Source organism: Fistularia commersonii, chromosome 3 (assembly GCF_037954325.1).
Source record: "Fistularia commersonii isolate RoL2024-O1a breed Wild chromosome 3, RoL_Fcom_v1.0, whole genome shotgun sequence".
Classification (NCBI taxonomy): domain Eukaryota; kingdom Metazoa; phylum Chordata; class Actinopteri; order Syngnathiformes; family Fistulariidae; genus Fistularia; species Fistularia commersonii.
The window spans coordinates 17,622,331-17,644,300 of NC_141286.1; the positions used below are offsets into that span (position 1 = coordinate 17,622,331).

A 21,970-nucleotide genomic window follows, 5' to 3' on the forward strand; every position below is an offset into this window, starting at 1 on the left:
TGTGAAATTGATCCAACACACATTTGAATATTGTTACTAGTACAAGCATAAACACATGCCATTCTGATAACAGGAGCATCAGGAGAATAGTATTAGGGTCTTGCTCGGGACTCTTAGAACATCAAATCTGGGGAGAACAGAAAGCTTTGAAAATGTTGTCTGGTAAAAAGCCTATTTGCATATGTTTGCATTTTCAGATATTATTTAAATTGCAATACAGGTGAATGAAAGTAACTGATTTGAACTCCGTACTGAAATTCAGTATGGAACATTTTCCTTAAGCTTATTTTTAAAACATTTTTTTTGTGGCAAAAATTGCCAAAGTTGGTTACTAAGCCCTTTGAGTACATCAGTGGAATGGGCAGGCATGGGAGAAATGCAGGGAACAGCTGTTCACATAGCCTTTAGCCACTCAATGAATGACCAGTACATCACTAGATTCAGTGAAGCTGATTTTTTTTTTCTTTCTGTTCCTTTGACTTTGTCAACACTGTAGTGACAAGGCCTTGATTTTCAAAAATTACTCAAAGTGAACTGCATCTGAGGAATTTTGAATTGTCAAAGAATATCATTGAGCAGTGATAGGGAAGAGAGAGGTTGTTTTTTGGGCTCCTCAGCAATTAGAACAGAGAACAGCCCTGGATGCCTTTAGGGACCATCTGCTTCAGGGTCAGGACTGTGGACCAGTCCCACGCTCTCCTCCTTTCTGTTCACTCATCTTTGGCCAGCTATTCCTGTACCAGCGTCTCCTGGGATAAAATCTCAGACCAAACTCCCTTGAGGTTTTTCGTTACAGGAGTGTTCAAAGTAGTCAAAGTAGTATTATCTTAAAATTTCCTCTGCTCTCCTCTTGGGGCCCTTGAATATTCCCAGCGGCTTTTCCTGCAGAACCAAAATGTGACCACTGCCATTGAGTTATAACTGTTCCTAAACTGGCCTGTGCCAATATTATTTGTGCAGGAACTTTCATTGCTGACATTTACAGCTGTTTTTTTACTATCAAGTTATAACTTACACTTTTATGGTAATATCATTGATTAAAATCTATCTATCAGTCTTTTTGTTCTGTATTCACTCCATTTTCTTTGATTATACCTTATGTATTTCTTTTATTTCATGGACTGCATAAACATATAAAAGTGAATTACTGCTCATCTCTGTGCAATTTTTATGTCACTTTAAGAAGTATTTGTTTCGGTAAGTATTTTATAAACCAATTCCTGTTCATTTTTTAAGTCTTTTTGATATGGAGAATGGCCAATCAACTTTCCTACAATTTGCCAGAAACATTCAATTATGTGCTTAGTAAATACAAACATAAATATAAATAAGCAAGATTGTCAAAATCAAAAATACTACATCTTATATGCAGTGTACAAGTTAGGTGGTGTTCTGTCATGTTGATAGCCCAGCTGATAACCCTAACGTATTTGTACTTAGTTTGATGATGGTTATTGCTAATTGTGTCAGTGACACTGTGTGTGAATGGATGAAATCCCAATCCATATCATCAGTCCCATATCATATAATGTACCTCAGGTTAAATTTAAACTGCAACAACCAGTTGCAGGTTCAGTAAGAGGAATGTGCATGATGATAGTCCTTCTTTCTACTATAAGTGCAGAAGATTTAGGGACTGAATTGTTTGAGCATATTTTGAACAGTGGCATCATGGCTTTGTTCTTAAATTTGCTCTTTTGTTTTTTGTTTTACTCAGTGTTTCGAATATTTTCTATTGGTCTGTCATACGATTATTATGAAATAACATACTTTTTTCAATTCAGATCATCATAATTTTTGGTAATTCTGTCTTCATAAATTCATCATGTGAAAATATAAAAAGAAAATCCCACTGATAAACTGATGTCATGCTCAAGTGATACGTGGTTTCTGGAGGGGCTGCACAATTATGTCCAACATTAGAATCAGAAAAGTTTTGATTCATAACAAGAAGATGATTTTATTTTTAATACTGGTTTAACTTCCATGCTGTGCTACATTTCTGTGAAGGCACAAATCAAAATGTAACCAGTTCACATGGCCTGAAGCAACCAGAAAATATAGTATTCCGACCTTTAATTTATTGAACAAAGTATCATTCTCTTTCCTGGTAACATTTCTTTACATAGAAAATTTCCGAAAAGTAATTTCAAAAGTTATAGGTACAGGTTTGAAAGAAAAACTACAAAAATGACAATTTTCAAACTATTACTGCTCATCTGCTTATATCACAAGATACAAAAAGTCAGCTTTTCAACCCACCAACTTGGCCTTTCAACAAACTGGGAAGTGTCAAAACTGTTTCATTCCTTTTCAGTATTCTCAGGTAATGATAATGACTCTTCACATTAATTTGTTTATGTTGTTTTTTTCCCTGACCAGCCATTTCCAAAGAGCTGGTTGTGATTAACCATTTTGTCCTCAGTCAGTAATGGTACGATAAGAGAAATCTCAAACTGCTATTGTGCTGCATTGATTCGTCCCTCTTTATTGCGTGATTCTTGCTTGTTTCATGTGTCAGTTTTCATATTACCGGTAATTATTTTGAGCTTCTGTATTTCTCAAATATGCAAGGCTTAATTATTTTCCCCTAAGATGTTTCTTTGACAGCCTTTCATGTTATTTCATCTTTTCTTCCAGGGAAACTAAAACACAAGGATGTTGTTTTGTTTACAGTAACAAGGGGACTTTGCTTCCACCTAATAAACTGTCTTTCCTTTCCTATGTCTCTCTTTGAAGGGAACAGCCACCTTGGACTGAGGAAAAACGGCCGGGGTTTAGATTAATATCACAACTCAACAGGTGACACTTGACCTCTTTCTTTCTCTCTCTTTCCTTTAGTCTGTCCTCACAGCGTTACCCCTTCGCTCACACAGCAGCCAACAGCTCTGTTTCTTGTCTCAATGCAATCTCTCTTGTCTGTGTAATGTCCTAGATTCTGTCCTTTGTAAATCTGCTTGATTTGTAACAGCTCAATGATCCTCTCTTCCCATCTTTTGAAGCACTGAGATAGAGGCACACACAGTCTCAACTAAGTCTCATATTTCATGGTGCATTCATCATGTTCTTCTTGTTGTAGTATTGCAATATCCCTCCAGTTCGGTCCATCTGAGACGTTAATTTGTAGCTGTTCTTGTACTAACCCAGCTTTCAGAATTTCATCTCTTTTCCAGGCTTATGATTCACATTTTCTTCCTTCCAGCCATTTTACATTTTCTCCAAGTGATGCATTTGCTAAGTGTTTTGTTGAAGTTCTTTGTGAGTCAAAGGTTTTTGAATTTAAATCACCACTACATCCAAGTATTTGTTACAGCGTGAATGTACGTTGTGATGAATTGTGAGTGCAATTGAAAACCCCTCATAAAGTTCAACTTGTCAGATTTTATGGTGAGTTTTTGGTATTTATCACACAGCAAAAACAACTCATCATAACAATGGCGATATATCATATATAGATAGTCACATATTTTTTCAGGGGTCTTAGCATGGAATTGTTGAAATATGATTTGTCTATGAAAGAACAGACATCATATTAAAATCACGAAGCTCAAGACGTTGTAGGTTGGTGGCAGGAATACTTCTGAGACCTCCTCAACGCCGTTGAAACACCTTCTAATGAAGAAGCAGAGCCGGGCGACTCTGGAGCTCCTAATTCTGGGGCTGAAGTTGGTGAAGTGGTCAAAAAGGTCTTCAGTAGTGGGGCATCAGGGGTGGATGAGGTCCGCCCTAGGTTTCTCAAGGCTCTGCTGTCGGGCTGTCCTGGACGACACGCCTCTGCCACATTGTGTGGATGTCGAGGACAGTGCCACTAGACTGGCAGACTGGGGTGATCCACCTTTTTAAAAAGGGGGATCGGAGGGTGTGCTCCAACTACAGGGGGATCACACTCCTCAACCTCCCTGGTAATATCTATTCAGTGGTGCTGGAGAGGAGGGTCCACTGGGTCGTTGAATCTTGAAGAAGGAGTGTGGTTTTTGTCCTGGCTATGGAACAGTGGACCAGCTCTATACTCTTGGCAGGTGATGTGGTTCTGTTGGCCTCATCAGGCTATGATCTCCAGCTCACATTGGAGCAGTTTGTAGCCGAGTGTGAAGCGGCCAGGATGAGGATCAGTACCTCCAAATATGAGACCGTTTTGCTAAACTGGAAACAGGTGGAATGCCCACCTCAGGTCAGGGCAGAGGTCCTGCCCCAAGTGGAGTATTTCCAGTACCTCGGGGTCTTGATCACGAGTGAGTGAAGGATGGAGTGGGGAATTGAGAGGCGGATCATTGCAGCGTCTGCAGGGATGCAATCCGGTCTGTTGTAGTGAACAGGGAGCTGAGCCAGAAGGTGAAGCTCTAAATTGACCGGTCAATCTACGTTCCCACCCTCACCTATGGTCACGAGCTATGGATAGTGACCGAAAGAAAAAGATCCTGCATACAAGTGGCCGAAATGAGTTTCCTACACAGGGTGGCCGGACTTTCCCTTAGAGTTAGGGTGAGAAGTTCGGTTATCCGGGAAGAGCTCGGAGTAGAGCCGTTGATGAGGTGGCACGCGCATCTGGTCAGGATGCCTCTTGAACGCGTCCGGGCAAGTGTTACGGGCATGTCCATCTGGGAGGAGACCACGGGGAAGACCCAGGACATGCTGGAGAGACTATGTCTTCAGGCTGGCCTTGGAATGCCTTGGGGTCCTCCCAGAGGAGCTGGACGATGTGGCAGGGGAGAGGGAGGTTAAGGGAAAAAGGTTGAGGATAAGGAAAAAAAACTACATGAAATTCCTGCTATCATATTAAAAGTTTTTTAGTCATTTTTCTGTCATTATTGCATATGAGAGCATAACATCACCTTCCTATGGCCACTATGACCACTATGATTTTGTTCCTAATCCATTACTATCATGTTCTCTAACTGCCCAATTTTTTCACAGATCATTTTGCTTTACATGTACCATTTTACATTGCATCATTCTAACAGTCCATTAGTGACATCTGTGTTCATATTTTATAATTCCCCAGTTCATCTACTCGACTTTGTTAAGTTTCTATTGTGTTTTGTTAACAGTTGAAAAGTGACCTCAATTATTAAAGCACAAGGCCTTATCGAGCAAATTTTATGGGGGTGTCGAACATACTGGTGTACAAATATTAGAAGCACAAGAACCAAACAACACACTATGCCATTTGAGAATTTAAAAACTACTGGGAACACCTGTTACAGCAAAGACTTACTGTTTTTCTGTGCTAATTGATGAATCAAAATGTTTCTGCATAATTTCACTTGAATGTTTTTGATAATATTTAATAATATTATATAGACAGTCTGTTAAACATATTGATATAGAAAGATATTGGCAAATCTGTTAAGGAATGCAAGGCCAAGCTGTCATGAATGTAGTAGTCTTTAGCAAATGTCATAAGGGTATCACAAAAATTGTGATCCAGGTATTTTTGTGACCTGAAGTCAATGCAAAACTTTCGAAATTCCCAAATTACCAATCATTACAAAAGGAATTCTTTAAAAAAAAAATTTGAATGAAATTATCTCAAAATTTGAGTAGGATGGATCCTAAGATATGTGCAAAACAATTCCTGGTTACCAAGCATTAACAAGGATGATATAGATACAGTATTTTGAAAACATTTACATTTATTAAAATATTTTCTTTAGTTGTGTGATTACCAATGATTGTCAAATTTTCTGAAAAAAGCATGATAAAGATGTGTTTCCAAATTGAGTGACTTAGTGACTCGTATGACCCAGCTATATTTTCAGTAATATAAAACCAAGTTAATATTGATGATATTTTTTTCAGTAGTTTTTCAGAAGCTCAAGGGCACTTTTGCAAGCTAGATATAAAATGACAAACAATCAATAGAATAGAGACAAATACGAAGACCAGCAGCAACCCTTCTTCATTCAATTTTTGCATACCTCATATATTTTGCAGTGCGTTGATGGTGATATAGTTCTCTGTGTCCTTGCTTTTGCTGTCAGTATTTTAAGGTGATCATTAATATATTTTTTCAGCCAATCCAAAAGTGTTATTTGATAATATTTGACCTTTAGTTTGAGGGCATTGATGTGTGACGCCAGATTAATCGAACCTGTGTGGAGGAAGCAGAATGAATCACTGAAGTTATGGCCCTTTGAAGTCCTCTGCCTCTGTCCAAGGTGCTGGAACACCTTGCGTAATTTTCACCTTCCTCCTACACAGAACCAACTCAGACTCTGCTCTGCATACAAGTGCTATGAACCCAAACCCTCAGGACCCCTTCGGCATGAACCAGCAGATGGGTCGAGGTCCTCCTCAGCGTAATGGTGAGACTAACACACACACAAGCAATGCTTACAAAGACAATTGTATGTTTGTATAACTGCCTGGCTTTGTTCTAATGAGTGTTAACTGGCTTTGACTATTTGTGATTGCTTTAGACCAATACACCTTTCTGTTTTCTTCGCGTCCGTTTAATCGGCCCTTAATCCACTTTTGCATCAACTGTCTCACAATTTAAATGCCATCAGTTTAAAACACTGTCTTCCAAATTCATGCTTTCATGCTTTCATGATTCCAGTTCTTTGTCTTTTCCACCCAAATGAGATTTCCCCACTGTGGGAAAATTAAAGGCACATTCTATTCGATTCTAAATCGGTGTTCGTTTCAATAGATAACAGGATGCATACTTTGAAATGCTTATTTCTCAGATACGTGCTTTAAAATCCATAAATGTGCCAGCCATTTAATAAATCGAGTGTTCTTTGTAATGTGTGAGGCACTGAATCTTTATAATACTGAAGCTTTTCCCTAAATAGATAACTGACATTGTCTTGACATATGGATGATTTATATTTTTACTTTCTTATATCTGTGAAATAAAATTGTGTTGTTTTTTTTAACATGACTTAAAAACTAGTTGTGTCACATACCTCTGTTTTTTCATCACAAAGTGAATATTATAGCACATTGAGGCACTAAAATGTTGTCATGGTAGATATATTAATGTGGTACATATTAATGCACGCGGCAGCTCCAAGTGTTTACCAGACCAAGACTTCTGAAAAAGAAACACTCAAGGATAAAGAGAATTTTAGTCTTGGATTCATTGTATGTTTTGTTTAAAGAAAGCACAAAGAAAGTTAAGTTCTTTGTGGAAACAGGTTTCTGGCCTACCTAATCTTGCATCACTGGATATACACAAACATGCAACTATACCTGACAGTAGGGAATGAAAAGGATTCATGGTATGAGAAATGCCCTCCCTGGGTCGCAGAACACAGTCAGGACATGATTAGACCAAAATAGATACTCTTTGTCATACACGAGGCTTACACTTAGGTTAGGCATTGTTAGAAAAATGTAGTGACAATAGCGCAGACATGCACTATTGACCATGCGTTTTGGATTCTTTTTAAATAGGGCCCATTGCCTTTTTTATCAGGCCTGTTTGTTTGAAGAACACTTTGAAGTAATGTTGCTGCCTTGTGAGAGTAGAACTCCAGCTTACTTTAGCATTAACCCGACATGGTTAAACCCTACTGTTTGTCTCAGGTTGCTCATATATTGGTTGTATGTCATAGTAATGATGCAGATTTATGGTGTTTGTGTTTCTGTCCTTCTGGTCATTTATTAACAGAGCACAGCCAGCTTAGTATCAGACCTGGAAGCCTCAAAGGGCTACTTTACATAAAACATTATGCATTATCCAGTTGATCTGCTTATACCTCTGCTATTGAACATGGCTGAAGAAACTAATTTGACTCTTATAAGTCTAAGGCCTCCTTGACATGCTCCAGCCCTTCATTGGCCAACCTTCCATTTTGGTGAACTGTATGTTGGGTGGATAAATTAAACTTCACTGAATTACTATTCCTTATGTTTGACCAACAGGTTCAAAGGGGATATTGCTTTAAAATCTTGGCCAAGTGTGACTATTGTTTTTAAACTGGGTTATACCCAGCAAGAATGATTAGTTGCTGTTTTTTCAGTGTAAATGCATCACCGAATATTGTGATGTGTTGTTCGTATTTACTGAAACTCTAGCTTCTTAATCTACATGCCGCAGAGGCAGAATAGCTAAGTGAGATTTTCCTAATAGTATGTTAGAGAATGTCAGGGGAATTTTTTCATTCTTATCATATCAAGGAAAACTGTCAGTGAAAGCACATTTTTTATCAGGTGAAAGTTTGCTTTAGATGCATGAATAGGACAAAACAGTGAAAGCACATCATTCCAGTCAGTGTATTAATCTGCTGTCATGCAGTTGTTGTATAACCATATTAAATTAACAAAATTGGATTTATCCATTTTCTGCCATTAATCATAGAGGACTAAGTCCTGGTGGTAGCAGAGAAAGGTAACACAGGCATCCCCTGGCAGAACACTACAGCAGAGAAATATAAGAACTCAATTCAGCTAAACACAAATGACTAACAATAAATTAAATGAGCAATATACATTTTGAGAAATGCAAGAAGCACCATTGGGCTTCATAAATAAACTAACTCCCTCCTAAATGGTAGAAAAAAAACATAATCATAGCAGAAAACCCAAATATATAAACAATATTATCTCCATCTCAGTTGATCCGCAATGTTTTTATGAATAGAAAATCCTGAATGATGATACCATACAGCCCCACATCATTTTTAAATACCATCAAGCTCTCTAACAGTTCTGGTCTAGTAATATTTCCACTGCCTCAAACCAGATGCATGCTACGCAAATACATTTGACAATTAGAACTCTGTAGCTGCTGTGAATGAATGTGTTTTCTGGTGATCTAGACTTTACTGCCATTGTGATGAGCTAGACCATCAGCTGAAGATTCATTATATTTGGCATACAACTAAGAGCTTCATCATGGACTTTTTGTAGAGTACAGGGTCATTTACCTTCAGCCATTCAATAGCATAGGCCCAGTTATGCCTATCTATTGTACAAGGCCAACTTGCTCTTTTAGTTTGATATAATTTCCACTTGAACAAGTTATGGTATTAAGCCGGTTTAATTCAGGCTGTACTCTTCACCATTCCTGCCTTCATAGGAGTTTTGAATGCTGTAAAGCCTCAGGGCTTCATCGACACCTTGAGCCACATCATTTTATGTGGCATTAATCTTTAGTTGCTTTATGAGAAACTAACTAGTTGGAGTTGCAGTGAGTCACTCTGCCTGGTGGAAACATAAAGCTTAGAAGTTTTGCTGCAGAGTTTTGGTATGATTTTGCCAGTTATTGTCAGTGGAAAAGCCACTGCTTCAGTCAGAGGCATCTTATATTACTTCTGCAGCTGACAGGCCTTTGGTTGCTATTTTGATCCATCAGAAGATTTATTTAATCCTGTGCATTTACAACACGCACACTGAGCACACTGGTGCAAGCCAAGGATGCATGCCAGCCATTTTCCATTCAAGTTGTCCTGTTTCTGTCTCTACAAGTAACAGCAGCTAGACGCTCTTGAAGGGGAGGTGAAATTATGCCAGGCCGTTGTATCGCCTCATTGTTCCATCCGTTCCAACCAGGAAAACGCTGCCTCCTCAAAATGAATGGGCCTCAGAGAAAATAAGAGCATGGAAAGAAAAGGAATGGGTAGAGGAAGGTTCAAAGGACTATTTAAGAGAACTTGATTTCATCTCGAAACAGCAAAGACTTGAAGGCGACATCTGGAAAAAACGAAAAAAAAAAATTGCTCAACACAAGTGTTGGTAATGGAATAAACAAAAGTTAAAATGACTTAGAGACCAATGCATGAGTTCTACAGTAATGAGGAAAGGAAACAAGTCTGTTTTTGACAAGTAAAAAAACAATGGTACTCTCTATATTCCGCATCAGTCTCTGAAACCCTACCATATTGCTCTCATGCCTTTCTTCATCTCTGCAACTGATAACATGATGCCTGTTGCATTGTAAATGCATAGTAATCACTTCCTGTTCTCTAAAACACCCAGTACCAGTCAAAACAAATTACTGTGGCAGAAATGCTCGGATAACTCAGAGCCGGTTGATATTGAATATGCTCTAATCTTCTTTTGCTTTGTTTTTATGCCTTTCTTTATTTCCCCATAAATCACCCCGCTCCCTCCTCTTTCTTTCTGTTTGTTCCTCATGGAGGCTTGCATGCAGCCAGTGTAAATGAGACAGAGGTTGATGGCTCTGGAGATGGTAAGTAAATACACAGATAACTTTAAATTATTTCTTCAGAACACATGTGTAATCAGAACACTACTCTTTTCGTGCAGTATTTTCCTTCCCTGCAATGCCTAATGAGGAGAGTCTAATAGGTGTGAACAAACCTCTTCCTAAACAGTTATGGGAGGCAAAGAAGGTGAGAATTTTGCCTCTTCTTTAAAATGCCTTAGTCATGCCTTATTTATTATTTGACACGATGTATTGTATTCGCATGTATTGTTACCATACCGACTGAAAAATCTAAACTTCACAAGATATACGAGTTACACGAGTTATATCTGCAATCATCTGGAAGAACACAGGTCCAAAAATGTCATTCATTGATTTGCCATGTTATTAACAACCGAAGACACAGGGGATTTGATATTTTACATTAGTTAGGAAGGTAAAGTTTTAAAAAAGGATAAGAAAAACACTTCTCCAATCTGAATACTCAAAAATGAACTTGATTTATTTTGTAGTTCACACCTTGTATTTCAGTTTATGCACGCAATGTATTGATATAGGACCGCATCATAATCTATCAAGGTCTGTTGTCTTTTAATAATCAATATATGGCAGCTAGAGTTTTATTTGTGCTCAGCCATTCACTACCCAGTTGCTGTGAAGAGGAGCACGCACCATGTCTGTCTGAGTTCCATAGATTCTCCAGTAACTATCCACCAGATGTAGGAGTTTCTTATCCTGTTTGGTGAACTAACTTATTACAGCTGGGACAATATACAAGTGCCCACAAAATAATAGCAAAATCACAGATTTCTGGAAAAATCTAGCAATGGCAGGGAAAAAACAACATATGAGGTGTTGTTTGTTACAGGATTCATCTACTGGATTCTTTATTTGAAAATCTCATACTGAAGAATTCAGTGTTTCCACTTCCATTAACATTCATTTTCACCCTGGTCAGCTGCCACAACTCCTCTAATGTTTCAATATAAAAAGCCTAAATCAATAATAGTAACGTTAGTTTGGGGCTCAGTGAAAGCTTTCAAATGCATTTTTTTTTTGTTTTGGGCTTTTTTCAGGTCCAATCTCTGGCATTAAGGCCCAAATCGTGTGAAGTGCCTGGAATCAAGTAAGTCAAAGATAAGAATAATGGAGATGATATGTGTTTTTAAATGAAAAATGTAAATGTTGTATAGTATTTATTTTTATGCAATAGTGCTTTGGCATTTTGGTGTTTTCAATAGATAGTAGCTTCTGTGGATTCTGAACAGAAAGAATGGAATTCCAAAAATGAAATATCACACATTCCCATTTCATCAAACAGGAAGTCTTTGTTCCTCTTTGCACATCGTTAAATGTATTTTTGAAATGGGAGGAAGACTGTTGTTATTACAATCAGGTTCCTTTAGCATTGTTTCACAGCAATTCACAATTTGTGTTACCTTAACTTTGAAATTTGTGACATGACCTGTAATCTTTGCTTGCTGTACCACTATTTAAGGCAAACACATTGTGTACATTTGCTCTTGTTGTTTAGCTATTTAGCCCATCATCTGGATTAGCTATCTTGTAAAATCTGAAAACTATGTTCCCTTTACAGATTTTAGATAACTGTGGTTTCTTAGAAAGATGCCTTCTTATGTAATCTAGCGATACATGGTGAGCAAATGAATGTATTTAGCAAATAGAAAACACACAGTTTATTTTTCAGTTTGTCTCTTTCAGACAGGGAGACGTGTTTATTGAGAAAGCATTTGTTCATTGTTTTGTGTTGTGCCAGTATATGAGAGTTGGGACAGACAACAATGAGTCACAGTTGCTGCTCAGATGCTGTTAATGCAGCATATGAACAGAAATGGAAATTCGAGGAATAATTTAGTAGAGTGGGTGGAAGAAATGAGAGGGGTGGACAATTGAATGACAGTCAAAGAACTGCCTTTGTCAATTTTAAATGGACATGGCAGCCTTTTTCATGACCCCGCCTTTATATTGAATATCAAAATTTATTGAAAGTGATTTTGCGCATCACTCTTGTTGCTGATGTTCTGTTTTCTATTTACCTTCCCTGCAGTATATTCCCATCTCCAGAGCAGAACCCTGGTCTATCCCACTACCAGGGCTCGTTAAATACTGGTGGCTCCCTGCCTGACCTCAGTAACCTGCACTTCCCTTCCCCTCTTTCCACGCCACTGGACCCAGAGGACAGTGGAGCCTATCCCAGTCTCAGTGGAGGCAGCAGCACTGGAAACCTGCCAGCTGCGATGATGCATCTAGGTATTAGCAACTCACAGGGTGAGTCTGGTAAAATCTGAGGAGTCTTGATTCATTATTAGCAAAATGGTTGATGAACGGAAGATACACATTTTCTTCTTCCCTCATCCTTAGAATAAAAACACTGTCAATAGATGATTTCCAACCTTCCAGGACATAGTTATTAAGAAATACAGAAATTGTGATAATATTTTTAAACCTTCTATATTTTGGCTTTTAGGATGTCAAAGACTTATTTTGGGCACCTTTGTTGGTTCTGAGTTCATTTGTTGGTATGTTCCTAATATGGCAGCCCAGTTTTTAGCATTATCTCCTCACAGCAGGAGGGTTTCAGGCCAGCAAAGGCCTTTCAATGTGGAGTTTAGCTTCCCATGAATACTGCCTTCCCTCCTCAATCCAAAAACGTAGAGTAGGTTGAGCAGAGTCCAATTGTCCATAGGTGTGTATGACAGAATATATGGTTGGATGTCTTTGTGTGTGGACCTTTGATCAATTGGAGATTGGTCCAGGATGAAGCTCTCACACCCACTACCAGATGGGGTTGGCTCAATACCTCACTCTGAGCCTCTGTGCAACATTAGCAGAATACACAATCAATGAATGAATACATGAAAGGGCCTTTTTCAGTTCTGTTTTGTGTTAGGGGTTTACTGAATATCTGTTGTATTGTCATACTATGACAGGTCTTTTACCTGCCATGTTTGATTGTTTTATTGTGTGATTTCTATAATTTCTCATTCGATTTTCTCTTCCTAAGTTTTTTTTTTCATACGGAGAGCACAGCTACCACCAACTGATAGGACTCCAGGGCATCTATTAACAAATAGATCACATGAGAAACGGTTTTTCCTGTCATGAAAAGAAGTTAAAGAAAAAACAAAATGTCCTGGAAACACCTTGTGTTGTTTGTCAAGGAATGGAAATATGAACAAATATGAACAAACTGACAATGACCAACTTACTAACGCTAGCCCAGTCTAACTCTGGCCCAGTAGCACACTGGATTTCTAAACCATCCCCTCACCTGTAAAAGTAGATCTGTCCCCCTTGAAGCTCGCAAAGCCATGACCACAGGCCACAAAAATCCTTCCTTCTGTCAGACTTCTGTCAGTAAGTCAGATGACTATATTTCCCCACTCCATCTTCCACTGTGTTGACTCACTACCAAAAGCTGGAATTTCAAACTGTTCCTTATGAGGAACAATTACATCAATGGCTTTCAAAAGTGTTAAACTGTGTGTCCTGCTCTTTGTTCTTTGTTCCTGTGTTTGTTTTGTTTTTCCCTTGGGGTCCTAATCATGTTTCATATGCAGAAAAAAAATTTGAGATGAAATGAGATGTCTTTTTTTTTTTTTTTTGCCAAATTCAGACTCACCTCTTAACTAGCAGCTTTGTGTTTCAACTCTGCTGTGCTCTCCCATTGTTTAACTTTATTTTCTTCTACATTCAGAGTTATGCTATTTTGTAATTATTATTGTCAACCTTTTTAACTTAATAGCTAACACTGTTATCAATTTATCATATTGTATATCATAGAAGAGGGATCCTAACATGACAGTAGATGGCAAACCCGAGTAAACAAACATGCATTGCTAGAACATGTCATGTGTTCTTTAAACTGTTGTAAATTGTGAGATCCAAGTAGGATTCTGCTTTGTTTTACACCAGCTAATGGCAAAAGGCTGCATTTAATGTTTCATGTAACTTAAAACATGTTTTGAAACATGTTTCACTTACCTGAATGGTGTGAAAGATGAAGTACCTCCTTGAAGATTTTTTTTGTACAAAGCACTGTCAGCAAGGAGAAAGTATAAAGCTGCATTGTCTTAAAAGATAATGATCTTCACCCAGTGGTTTTCACAGCCACTAAATTAGAACTTTAATCATCCAATAGCTAGAGACAGATTTTATCTACCCAGGCAGAACTTACATATGGAAAACACTGGCTTCAGTCATGTTAGGCAACCTCTACTCTAGTTTTTGAGCACCATCCATTTTTTCCTCTGCCAGCCTAGGGCATATTATGGATGGCTCATTGAATGATCTCTCTGTCTCTGACTTCCTCACTTTGAAGTCGTCTGCCTGATAGAATCACACCCACTCCTGCTCCTTCTGCATGTGTGTTTGAGCTTCAGTGACGAGCACAGTTCAACTTGGCCAAGCACCAGAGTGACACAGGATCTTTGGCCACGGCTTACCACAATCAGCTCTTTTCTTTTGCTTGTTTACCTTTGTCCTCTCATTTTCCTTTCCTCTGCTCTACATCTTTCTCTGCCTTCCCAATGGCACAATAAAGTCCAGTGTTTTGGACTATGGACTGGAAAGCATGCTGGAAAATTGAGTACAAAATACATCACCGTTTCCACATGTTCTCTTGGTTTCATAGGGTTCATGTCTGTTCTGGAAGTTATTAGTTTCATTGTAATGTAAATTTACACTGTGAAACTTTTTCAATCTGGTGATCAAGTTGTCCTGCTTTTATTCTCCCTACAGGTCTCTCCTCCTCTCTGAGCAATCCCTCTATTCAGGTTTCCCTAAACAACTGTCAGCTGCAAGCATCGCTCAGCAATCCCACCATCAACTCGTCCCTACGACTGTCTGGCAACTCACCTCGGAGACGGCCAGCTCCCATCAGCCCCCTTACCCTGTCTCCTGGTGCAGAACAGCGCCGGGGTCTAGCAAAGCAGCTTTCTCCTACCATGTCCCCCTCTCTCTCACCAATCACACAGGTACAATTTTAGCAAGACAAACTGACAACACACTTAGTCTTGCATATGATTTTCCCAAAAATCATGATATATATGTAAGTGTCATGTAATTTTAATATGACTCACAAATACTTCAAATCCTTTTTTTTGTTTGTTTGTTTTCACTCATCAAGTGTACTGAAGTAAATATACCACAACCAAAAACAATCACTTTAAAATCACAAATCTCCTCTGTGTCTTAAATAGGGAGTGGCTTTGGACACCAGCAATATGCCAAGGGAGCCGCCACCCCCATACCCACTCTACCAACAATCCCAACATGCATTGGACCAGGCCCGCCAGTGCCAGCAGCAGCAGCCTGTTTCACCTCTGCAGAGCATCCCACTAGACTTCAACACTGGCCAAGTGAGTCCCAAGAGGGCCACCTTTTTCAAGATTTGCATGTACACATCATATCAAAAACATTGCATTTTTGTGACACTATTTTTGATGCAATAAATGTGCATTGTAGCACATTTGTTTTGATTTTTTTTATCTCCCTGCATAGTACAAACTAACTAGAGTGGAAGAGTAGCTTGAACAGGAGATATGCTGTCCTGTCCTTTCATGTTACATTAGCCTATATCCATATAAACCATGGAAATGTCATGCTTTTTCCACAATTTAACATCCTAATGATTTGCAACATTTCTCCTTTGACAGTCTAACAACTTGTCGACGTTCTTCAGTGACCCGTTCATGGAGCAACAGTTCACTAATCGCCAGCACAAAACTCTCCCCTGTCAGGTACACAGACAAACATATGCTCACCAAAGTTGTGAGCAGAAACAGTCCTGTATCAGAAATTTATAGAACCAGCAGAATTAAGCGATTAAAAACAAAGTTTTCTGAGTCACTGCTGATGCTCAGGTACCTCTTCAGTCAAACTCCACTTCTTTGCTAGATACATAAGATTAGGTCAACAAAAATATATTTTTACTCTGCTTAAAATTATCTATCAGCTGGACAAAACAAAATGTTACATAACAATTCACACAAAAATTGGCTTTTTGTCTCACCCCAGTTTAGCTTTATCATGACAACAGTTAGACGCCGTTCAAATTGCTGCTTGTCATCTGTCAACCAGTACCAGAGGAAGGACTGATTTTGGCCAATGTTGTTTCTCTATTATTTTCAGAATATTCATTCACTGACCTTCTATACATTATTCGACATTCATTATCTGATGCTGCTTTAGAAGTCGTTCAGTTTATTAGTTAATTATGGATTAACTTCACTCAATGTGAATATTATATTTCTAAATGATCAGTTTTATTATCTACTACATTATACACATCTTAAATCACCTTGTTCTGTAATATTAAATTGAATAATTCAAATGAATGAAAAGCAAAACATGTTAAATGTATGTAAAAATAGAACCATCTTTACTACAGCTGCAGTATAATCTGAAGTGACCTTGGTTTGATATTATGTTACATGAACTGTGATTGTTTACAGACCCTGAGAATAATGATTCAAAATCAAAGAGAAAAAAAATTATATCCGATATTTTTACTTGTTAATATAATGAACAGCCTTTAAGGAGTGCATGACTTGCCCCAGATTTTTTCATAGATTGTCAGCTGTGTCTGTGCTGCTTAGTGGACTCATATCTATATGTTAAGGATCTGACGCAGAATCAACTGCAGGTTGAAGATTTGTGCACACCCATCCATCAACTTTTTCTTCCTTTTACAATTTCCTTTCCCACCATCTGTTGACCAGTTGGACCCGTTCAGTCTGTTGGAGAATGCAATGAATACTACAGCAGGCGGTTCTTGCTTCGACCCTTCCTCTTCCGCGCTCTACTCCTCGCAGGCAGCCCTCTCAGGGCTTGGGGGTAGCCACAGCAACTTGCAGGACCCCATGCACATGAGGTCCAATATGCTGTACTCCAACTGCAGTGGAGGTTTGCCTAACATCATTCTCACTGGTGAGTCTACTGATCCATCACTGTGTGTGTGTGTGTGTGTGTGTGTGTGTGTGTGTGTGTGTGTGTGTGTGTGTGTGTGTGTGTGTGTGTGCGTGCGTGCGTGCGTGCGTGCGTGCGTGCGTGCGTGCGTGCGTGCGTGCGTGCGTGCGTGCGTGCGTGCGTGCGTGCGTGCGTGCGTGCGTGCGTGCGTGCGTGCGTGCGTGCGCGCGTGCTTGTGTTCAATGGACTTGGAAAAATGTCTTCAGTGTGGTCATGCCCCTTTTCTTTGTTTTTTTTCATTTTGATATTATTTTTTGTGGAAGAAAAAATAAATGGATTCATTGCTCATTTTAAATAGATAGTTGGTACTTTATGCATTAGCCTTCATGCATTATTCAGAAATTTGTTAAATTAATTGGCTGATGATTGGCAAAGAAATATAAATGAACTATTCTTTTTTGGAAAAATATAGATATTTTTCAACAAATATGTACTGATCTTTAGGAGGACATATTTCTTTGTTTGTTTACTCAGCTCCAAACAAAGTAGGCATCATGCTGCACTAGCTCATAAACCTCTATAGTGTATTCCCATATTCCTTGACAGAGGCGTAATGTATAAACAGCATCTGTGACTTGAGTGAGCTGTTCTGCTGTTCCAGCTGGCCCTTCAACACAGACCTGCGCCATGGATACAGGCATGCTGCAAGGCCTCTATTTAGAAAAGTTAATCTTATAAAAGAGGTATTTTTCTCTGAGGCCGAAGCTCTCAGATCCAGAACAAAAGAAAATGTAAAGGTGCTGTAGTCAAAAGGTTTAACATAATGGTAAAGGGTCTGAAATAAAAATGTAATTAAACAATTGTATTGAAATCTTATCTGGAAAAACATTCAGAAAGCATCTGAGCTTTTATTATAGGTTGGACCCAGGGCAGAAAGATCTTACACCATATCTTATCAAAACTGTATGAAGTTCATATTTAAGTCACTATATTTGATATAAATATGTGTTGTTATTTTTTTCCTATTCCTAGTAGGCAGACAAGCGAAAAAGCTAAACTTAAAATTTAGCCTTACTGTTCCAGGCAATTTGCTTTCAGATGGAGTTTAATAATCGTACCGCCAGAGAAGTAGCAAAGATAACTAGATTAAAAAAGTAGAGGGGGCGTTACGCAGTTATGCAGTACTTCATTGCAGGCAGTCATTATCGAAATCAATTGGTTGCACTGGTTTATGTTTTTTTTTAGTTTGTTTGTTTTTCATCAAATTCAAATTCCAATACAGGAGAAAAGGTTTGCTTGTTGACAGTAGTCATAGGAAGGAAGGGAGCAAACAGTTGTGTAAGATAACTTTGGCGGCCTGCTTTACAGTAAAAAAGAATATATGTAAGAAAAAACAATATGAATACAGATAAATAATTAACTCTCTAATATTTATGTACCATAGCAAAAGATGGGATAATGACTCTTTCCTGAAAGTAATGTGACCTCTCTGAAACACAGCCTCTTAATATTTTTTATTATCTTTGTATTTTTTCAAGTATTGATTCAGGAAGTCATGTTTTGCCTTCAACACAATGCACATAGTTTTTAAGAGTTGTAATTGCAGTCAAGAGGAGGTGGAAGCACAGCTGAGATCTTGAGCCAGAAACCAGTTTATGGTTGTTGTCCCTTCTGTCTTTAGATGACTCCAACCCCAGTCTGTCAAAGGATATAAGCAGTGCGCTGTCAACGGTGCCTGAATGTTTTGACTCAGAGGGGGGCTTTCCATTGGAGGACGAACTGCGCATTGAGCCCCTCAGCCTGGATGGACTGAGTATGCTCAGTGACCCCGACATGGTGCTGCCTGACCCGTCTGTAGAGGATACATTCCGCAGCGACAGACTCTAAACCAAAAGAGCATCTTGGAAGTCATGGAAGAGACTTTTTCTGCTCCTGCAAAAATTCAGGTTTGCAGTGTACGGAGTGTAAGAATCTGAATATGCATGCGTTTTTTTTAGGGCCACTGTTCATGCATTTACTGCCACTAAGATTCATAAATGTGAAAGACGTGCCACATACTTTCTGAGAAGGAAACCCGTGAACAAATATTGTTTACACCTGCTTCATGCACAGCAGTTGCTATATTTCTGACAATATTTCTGAAGAAAACAGAAGCGCAGATAGCACAGAAGCTGGTGACACCCCCATCCAACCAAAAAACCTCGAGCCGGACATACAGTGTGAGGAGCTCAGGTCCTTCTACTTCTCTCACTCATCATCAACACACAACCACCCTGAAGCCATGACATACTCATTACCATGGTTACACACCATAGTAACCCCCTCGTTGTGTTAAAGAGTGGCAGAAATGCCACCACACACTTAACTTTTGTCACTGCCCAGAGCAGCAAGTGGAGGTCAGGTCAGATTTGCAGCTTTCTGTGCCTGCAGTCAAAGCAGCAACACAGTCCCTCCTGGAAAAGTGGTTGAGAACAGTTCAGTCTCCATTTTTATTTTAGATCAATTTCTTTGCATATTTCTGAGAGGTTTGCCACAGAGATATAATTTACCAGCCTCAGTTTCATAATGATTAGAATGTATTTTCCAACCAGAGATAAAAGGGCAAACTGTTTACAAAGGTGAGATTTTGATAAGAAATTATTAATGAAGAGTATAGATTTTAATATTTCTAAAGAAAAGATAAAATTCTAAGATGTGCTGAGTAAATGTTATATCCCCTTCCCAATAGCCCCTCCCCTACTAAGAAAGTGTACATATCCGTCAAAAAGAGGAAATAATTTTTTTTTACGTTCTTGTTTTCTAAAAAAAAATTCTATGTACATTCATTGTGTATGTTTTATTTTGAATTTTGTACTGAGTTGTAATGGCGCTTGTTCTGTACTTAAACTCTTGTTGTGAATAAGGGCATGCGCTGTGCTACTGTGGATCAATTATCTGTTTGCATCCAGCTTTCTAATGCTCATATTACGGCAGCACAGTAAACACACACACACACACACACTTGTGACTAAAAAGTCGAGTTGAAGTGACTCTTGAGAGTAGACTGTTACCATGTGGACATCGGACATCATGTAACATTGCACTTAATCTTTTTTTGCACTAATTGGTTCATGTGGTCTAGAAAGATCATTTTCCACCTGGTGAAAATGCTATTTTAGACCTGGTACCCAAAAAAACCCAAAGAAATAGATTGAAGCCATTATTGAAAGTCAGAATAAAGATGTAGTTAGTGCACATTAAATATGTGTTATCTTTTAATGTTGAGAGAGGGAATAAATTATATTTTCTTAGCCTGTACCGTGCAGTCATATAGTTAAGCATTTCCATTGAATTCTCGTACTCATGACAGCATAAGAACTCTGCCGCTAAGGGCCTTGAGTGCCCCCTATTGCCTGTTTCAATGAAAACTAGTTACTGAAAAACAGTACTATTTTTAATTTTTTTTTTTTTTTTTTTTTTTTTTTTTTTTTTTTTTAAATAAAAAGACTGAGAGAAATGTCCGGACTTAGCTATGCAACTTTTTTCCACTGATGAGCGGAACCTGTTGAACAGGTTGTAAGTTATGCACAGCTTCAACATTCTTATTATTTGATAGAGACCCCAATATTACATGTGTCCAGTGTCCACAGTGTTTGCTGAGCTTCAGTCTTACTCTTGCAGGATCAACAGTCAGAGAACAAGACCGTTTGTAATGAGTGACAAAGAACTCGTGACATTTTGGGTTGCAGGCGAACACTGAATGGCACTGTTTGTTTTGTTTTTATTACTTTGCAGGCAGAAGGTGTCATACCCGCTCTGCATACCCTTTTTTCTGGCATATAAAAAGAGATTCTGTATGATTGGTCAACTGCAAAACAGATGGGTTTGGGATATCATGAGGTTGTTTTGTAATCGCTGAAGCCCTCCATGTTTCTTGCTCTGTTTGAAAGTCATCAAGACAAAAGGGCTTGCCGGGAGTGACGGAGATCCTTTGCAGTTTAAATTCTTGGTTTTCTGTCTTTGTGTCCCCTGCCTGGTTCCTGCTGTCGAATATGCCTGCCTTCTACTGCCTTACATTGGTGTATTTTAACTTTTGATATTGCAGCTACTAATCACCTCCCTTTAGCTTTAGTTGTTTGGTACCAACTGCCTGTGGTTTTTCTCTGTCATTTAGCATCACTTTTTTTGTTTGTTTATTTTAGTGTCTTGCTTTTTTAGCTACATATTAAAATGTACAGTTCTGTTATTTAAAAAGCGTTAATGTCCACTAGTGTTACTACTTTTTTGTAATTCATTATATTTTTTTTCCCTCCCAAGATTTACAAGTTCTCTGGTTTGTAACATTTGTTATAGTACTTGCCTTTCTGATTTAATATTAACAATAAAACTATACTGTGTATCAAATTGTATTTTCAGGCGTTACAAGGTGCTTTTTCTCTTTCCCACCAATAGATGACAGCAGAGTGGTGCATTGATGCTTACAGGGGAGATTGGACAGATCGACGATTTCTGAATACATTGAAATCTTACACTTCCTTCACGGATCTTCCATTATTTGATGGGGAGAGCGTGAACAAAATTGATTTCAAAACCCATTTTTACCTGTCAGAATAATCTTATGACCTCTTGGACTGCCTGTTTTTTTCCTTTGAGACTGGAAGAAGCCTCATTTCAGGTTTCATGGTTGACTTTTTTTTACTTTTTTTTTTTTTTTTTGCATAATTGCAACCAGAATGTGTTTTTGGGCTACATCAATGGCATAACATTTATTTTTCAAGCTGTAAGTCAGATGCTGGTGGAAACAATTCAAAAAGGTCTTATCCACCACTATGAAAAGATGTTGGATTAAGTCATAAATCTTTATTTAAAACATTTCATCTATACATATTTATGTGTGTGTGTGTGTGTGTGTGTGTATGTTTGTGTGTGTGTGTGTTTATATGC

The 21,970-nt window shown here is 38.4% G+C and overlaps 1 protein-coding gene across 4 annotated transcripts in view; it reads left to right on the forward strand.

The window, feature by feature from the left end:
* crtc3 (CREB regulated transcription coactivator 3) overlaps positions 1–21,435 on the forward strand; it is a 39,237-nt gene extending 17,802 nt beyond the window's left edge. Inside the window, exons 5-15 of one of the 4 annotated variants that reach the window (XM_086143927.1) lie at positions 2,740–2,802; positions 6,202–6,305; positions 10,091–10,141; positions 10,219–10,304; positions 11,194–11,243; positions 12,186–12,406; positions 14,879–15,114; positions 15,340–15,498; positions 15,796–15,879; positions 16,861–17,068; positions 18,729–21,435. In XM_086143927.1, coding sequence (XP_086000053.1) covers positions 2,740–2,802; positions 6,202–6,305; positions 10,091–10,141; positions 10,219–10,304; positions 11,194–11,243; positions 12,186–12,406; positions 14,879–15,114; positions 15,340–15,498; positions 15,796–15,879; positions 16,861–17,068; positions 18,729–18,934 — 1,468 coding nt within the window. In that variant the 3' untranslated portion in view covers positions 18,935–21,435. The remainder of the gene's footprint in view (positions 1–2,739; positions 2,803–6,201; positions 6,306–10,090; positions 10,142–10,218; positions 10,305–11,193; positions 11,244–12,185; positions 12,407–14,878; positions 15,115–15,339; positions 15,499–15,795; positions 15,880–16,860; positions 17,069–18,728) is intronic. The other 3 variants (XM_086143928.1, XM_086143929.1, XM_086143930.1) reach the window with 3 other exon arrangements.
* The last annotated feature ends 535 nt before the right edge of the window (positions 21,436–21,970 follow it).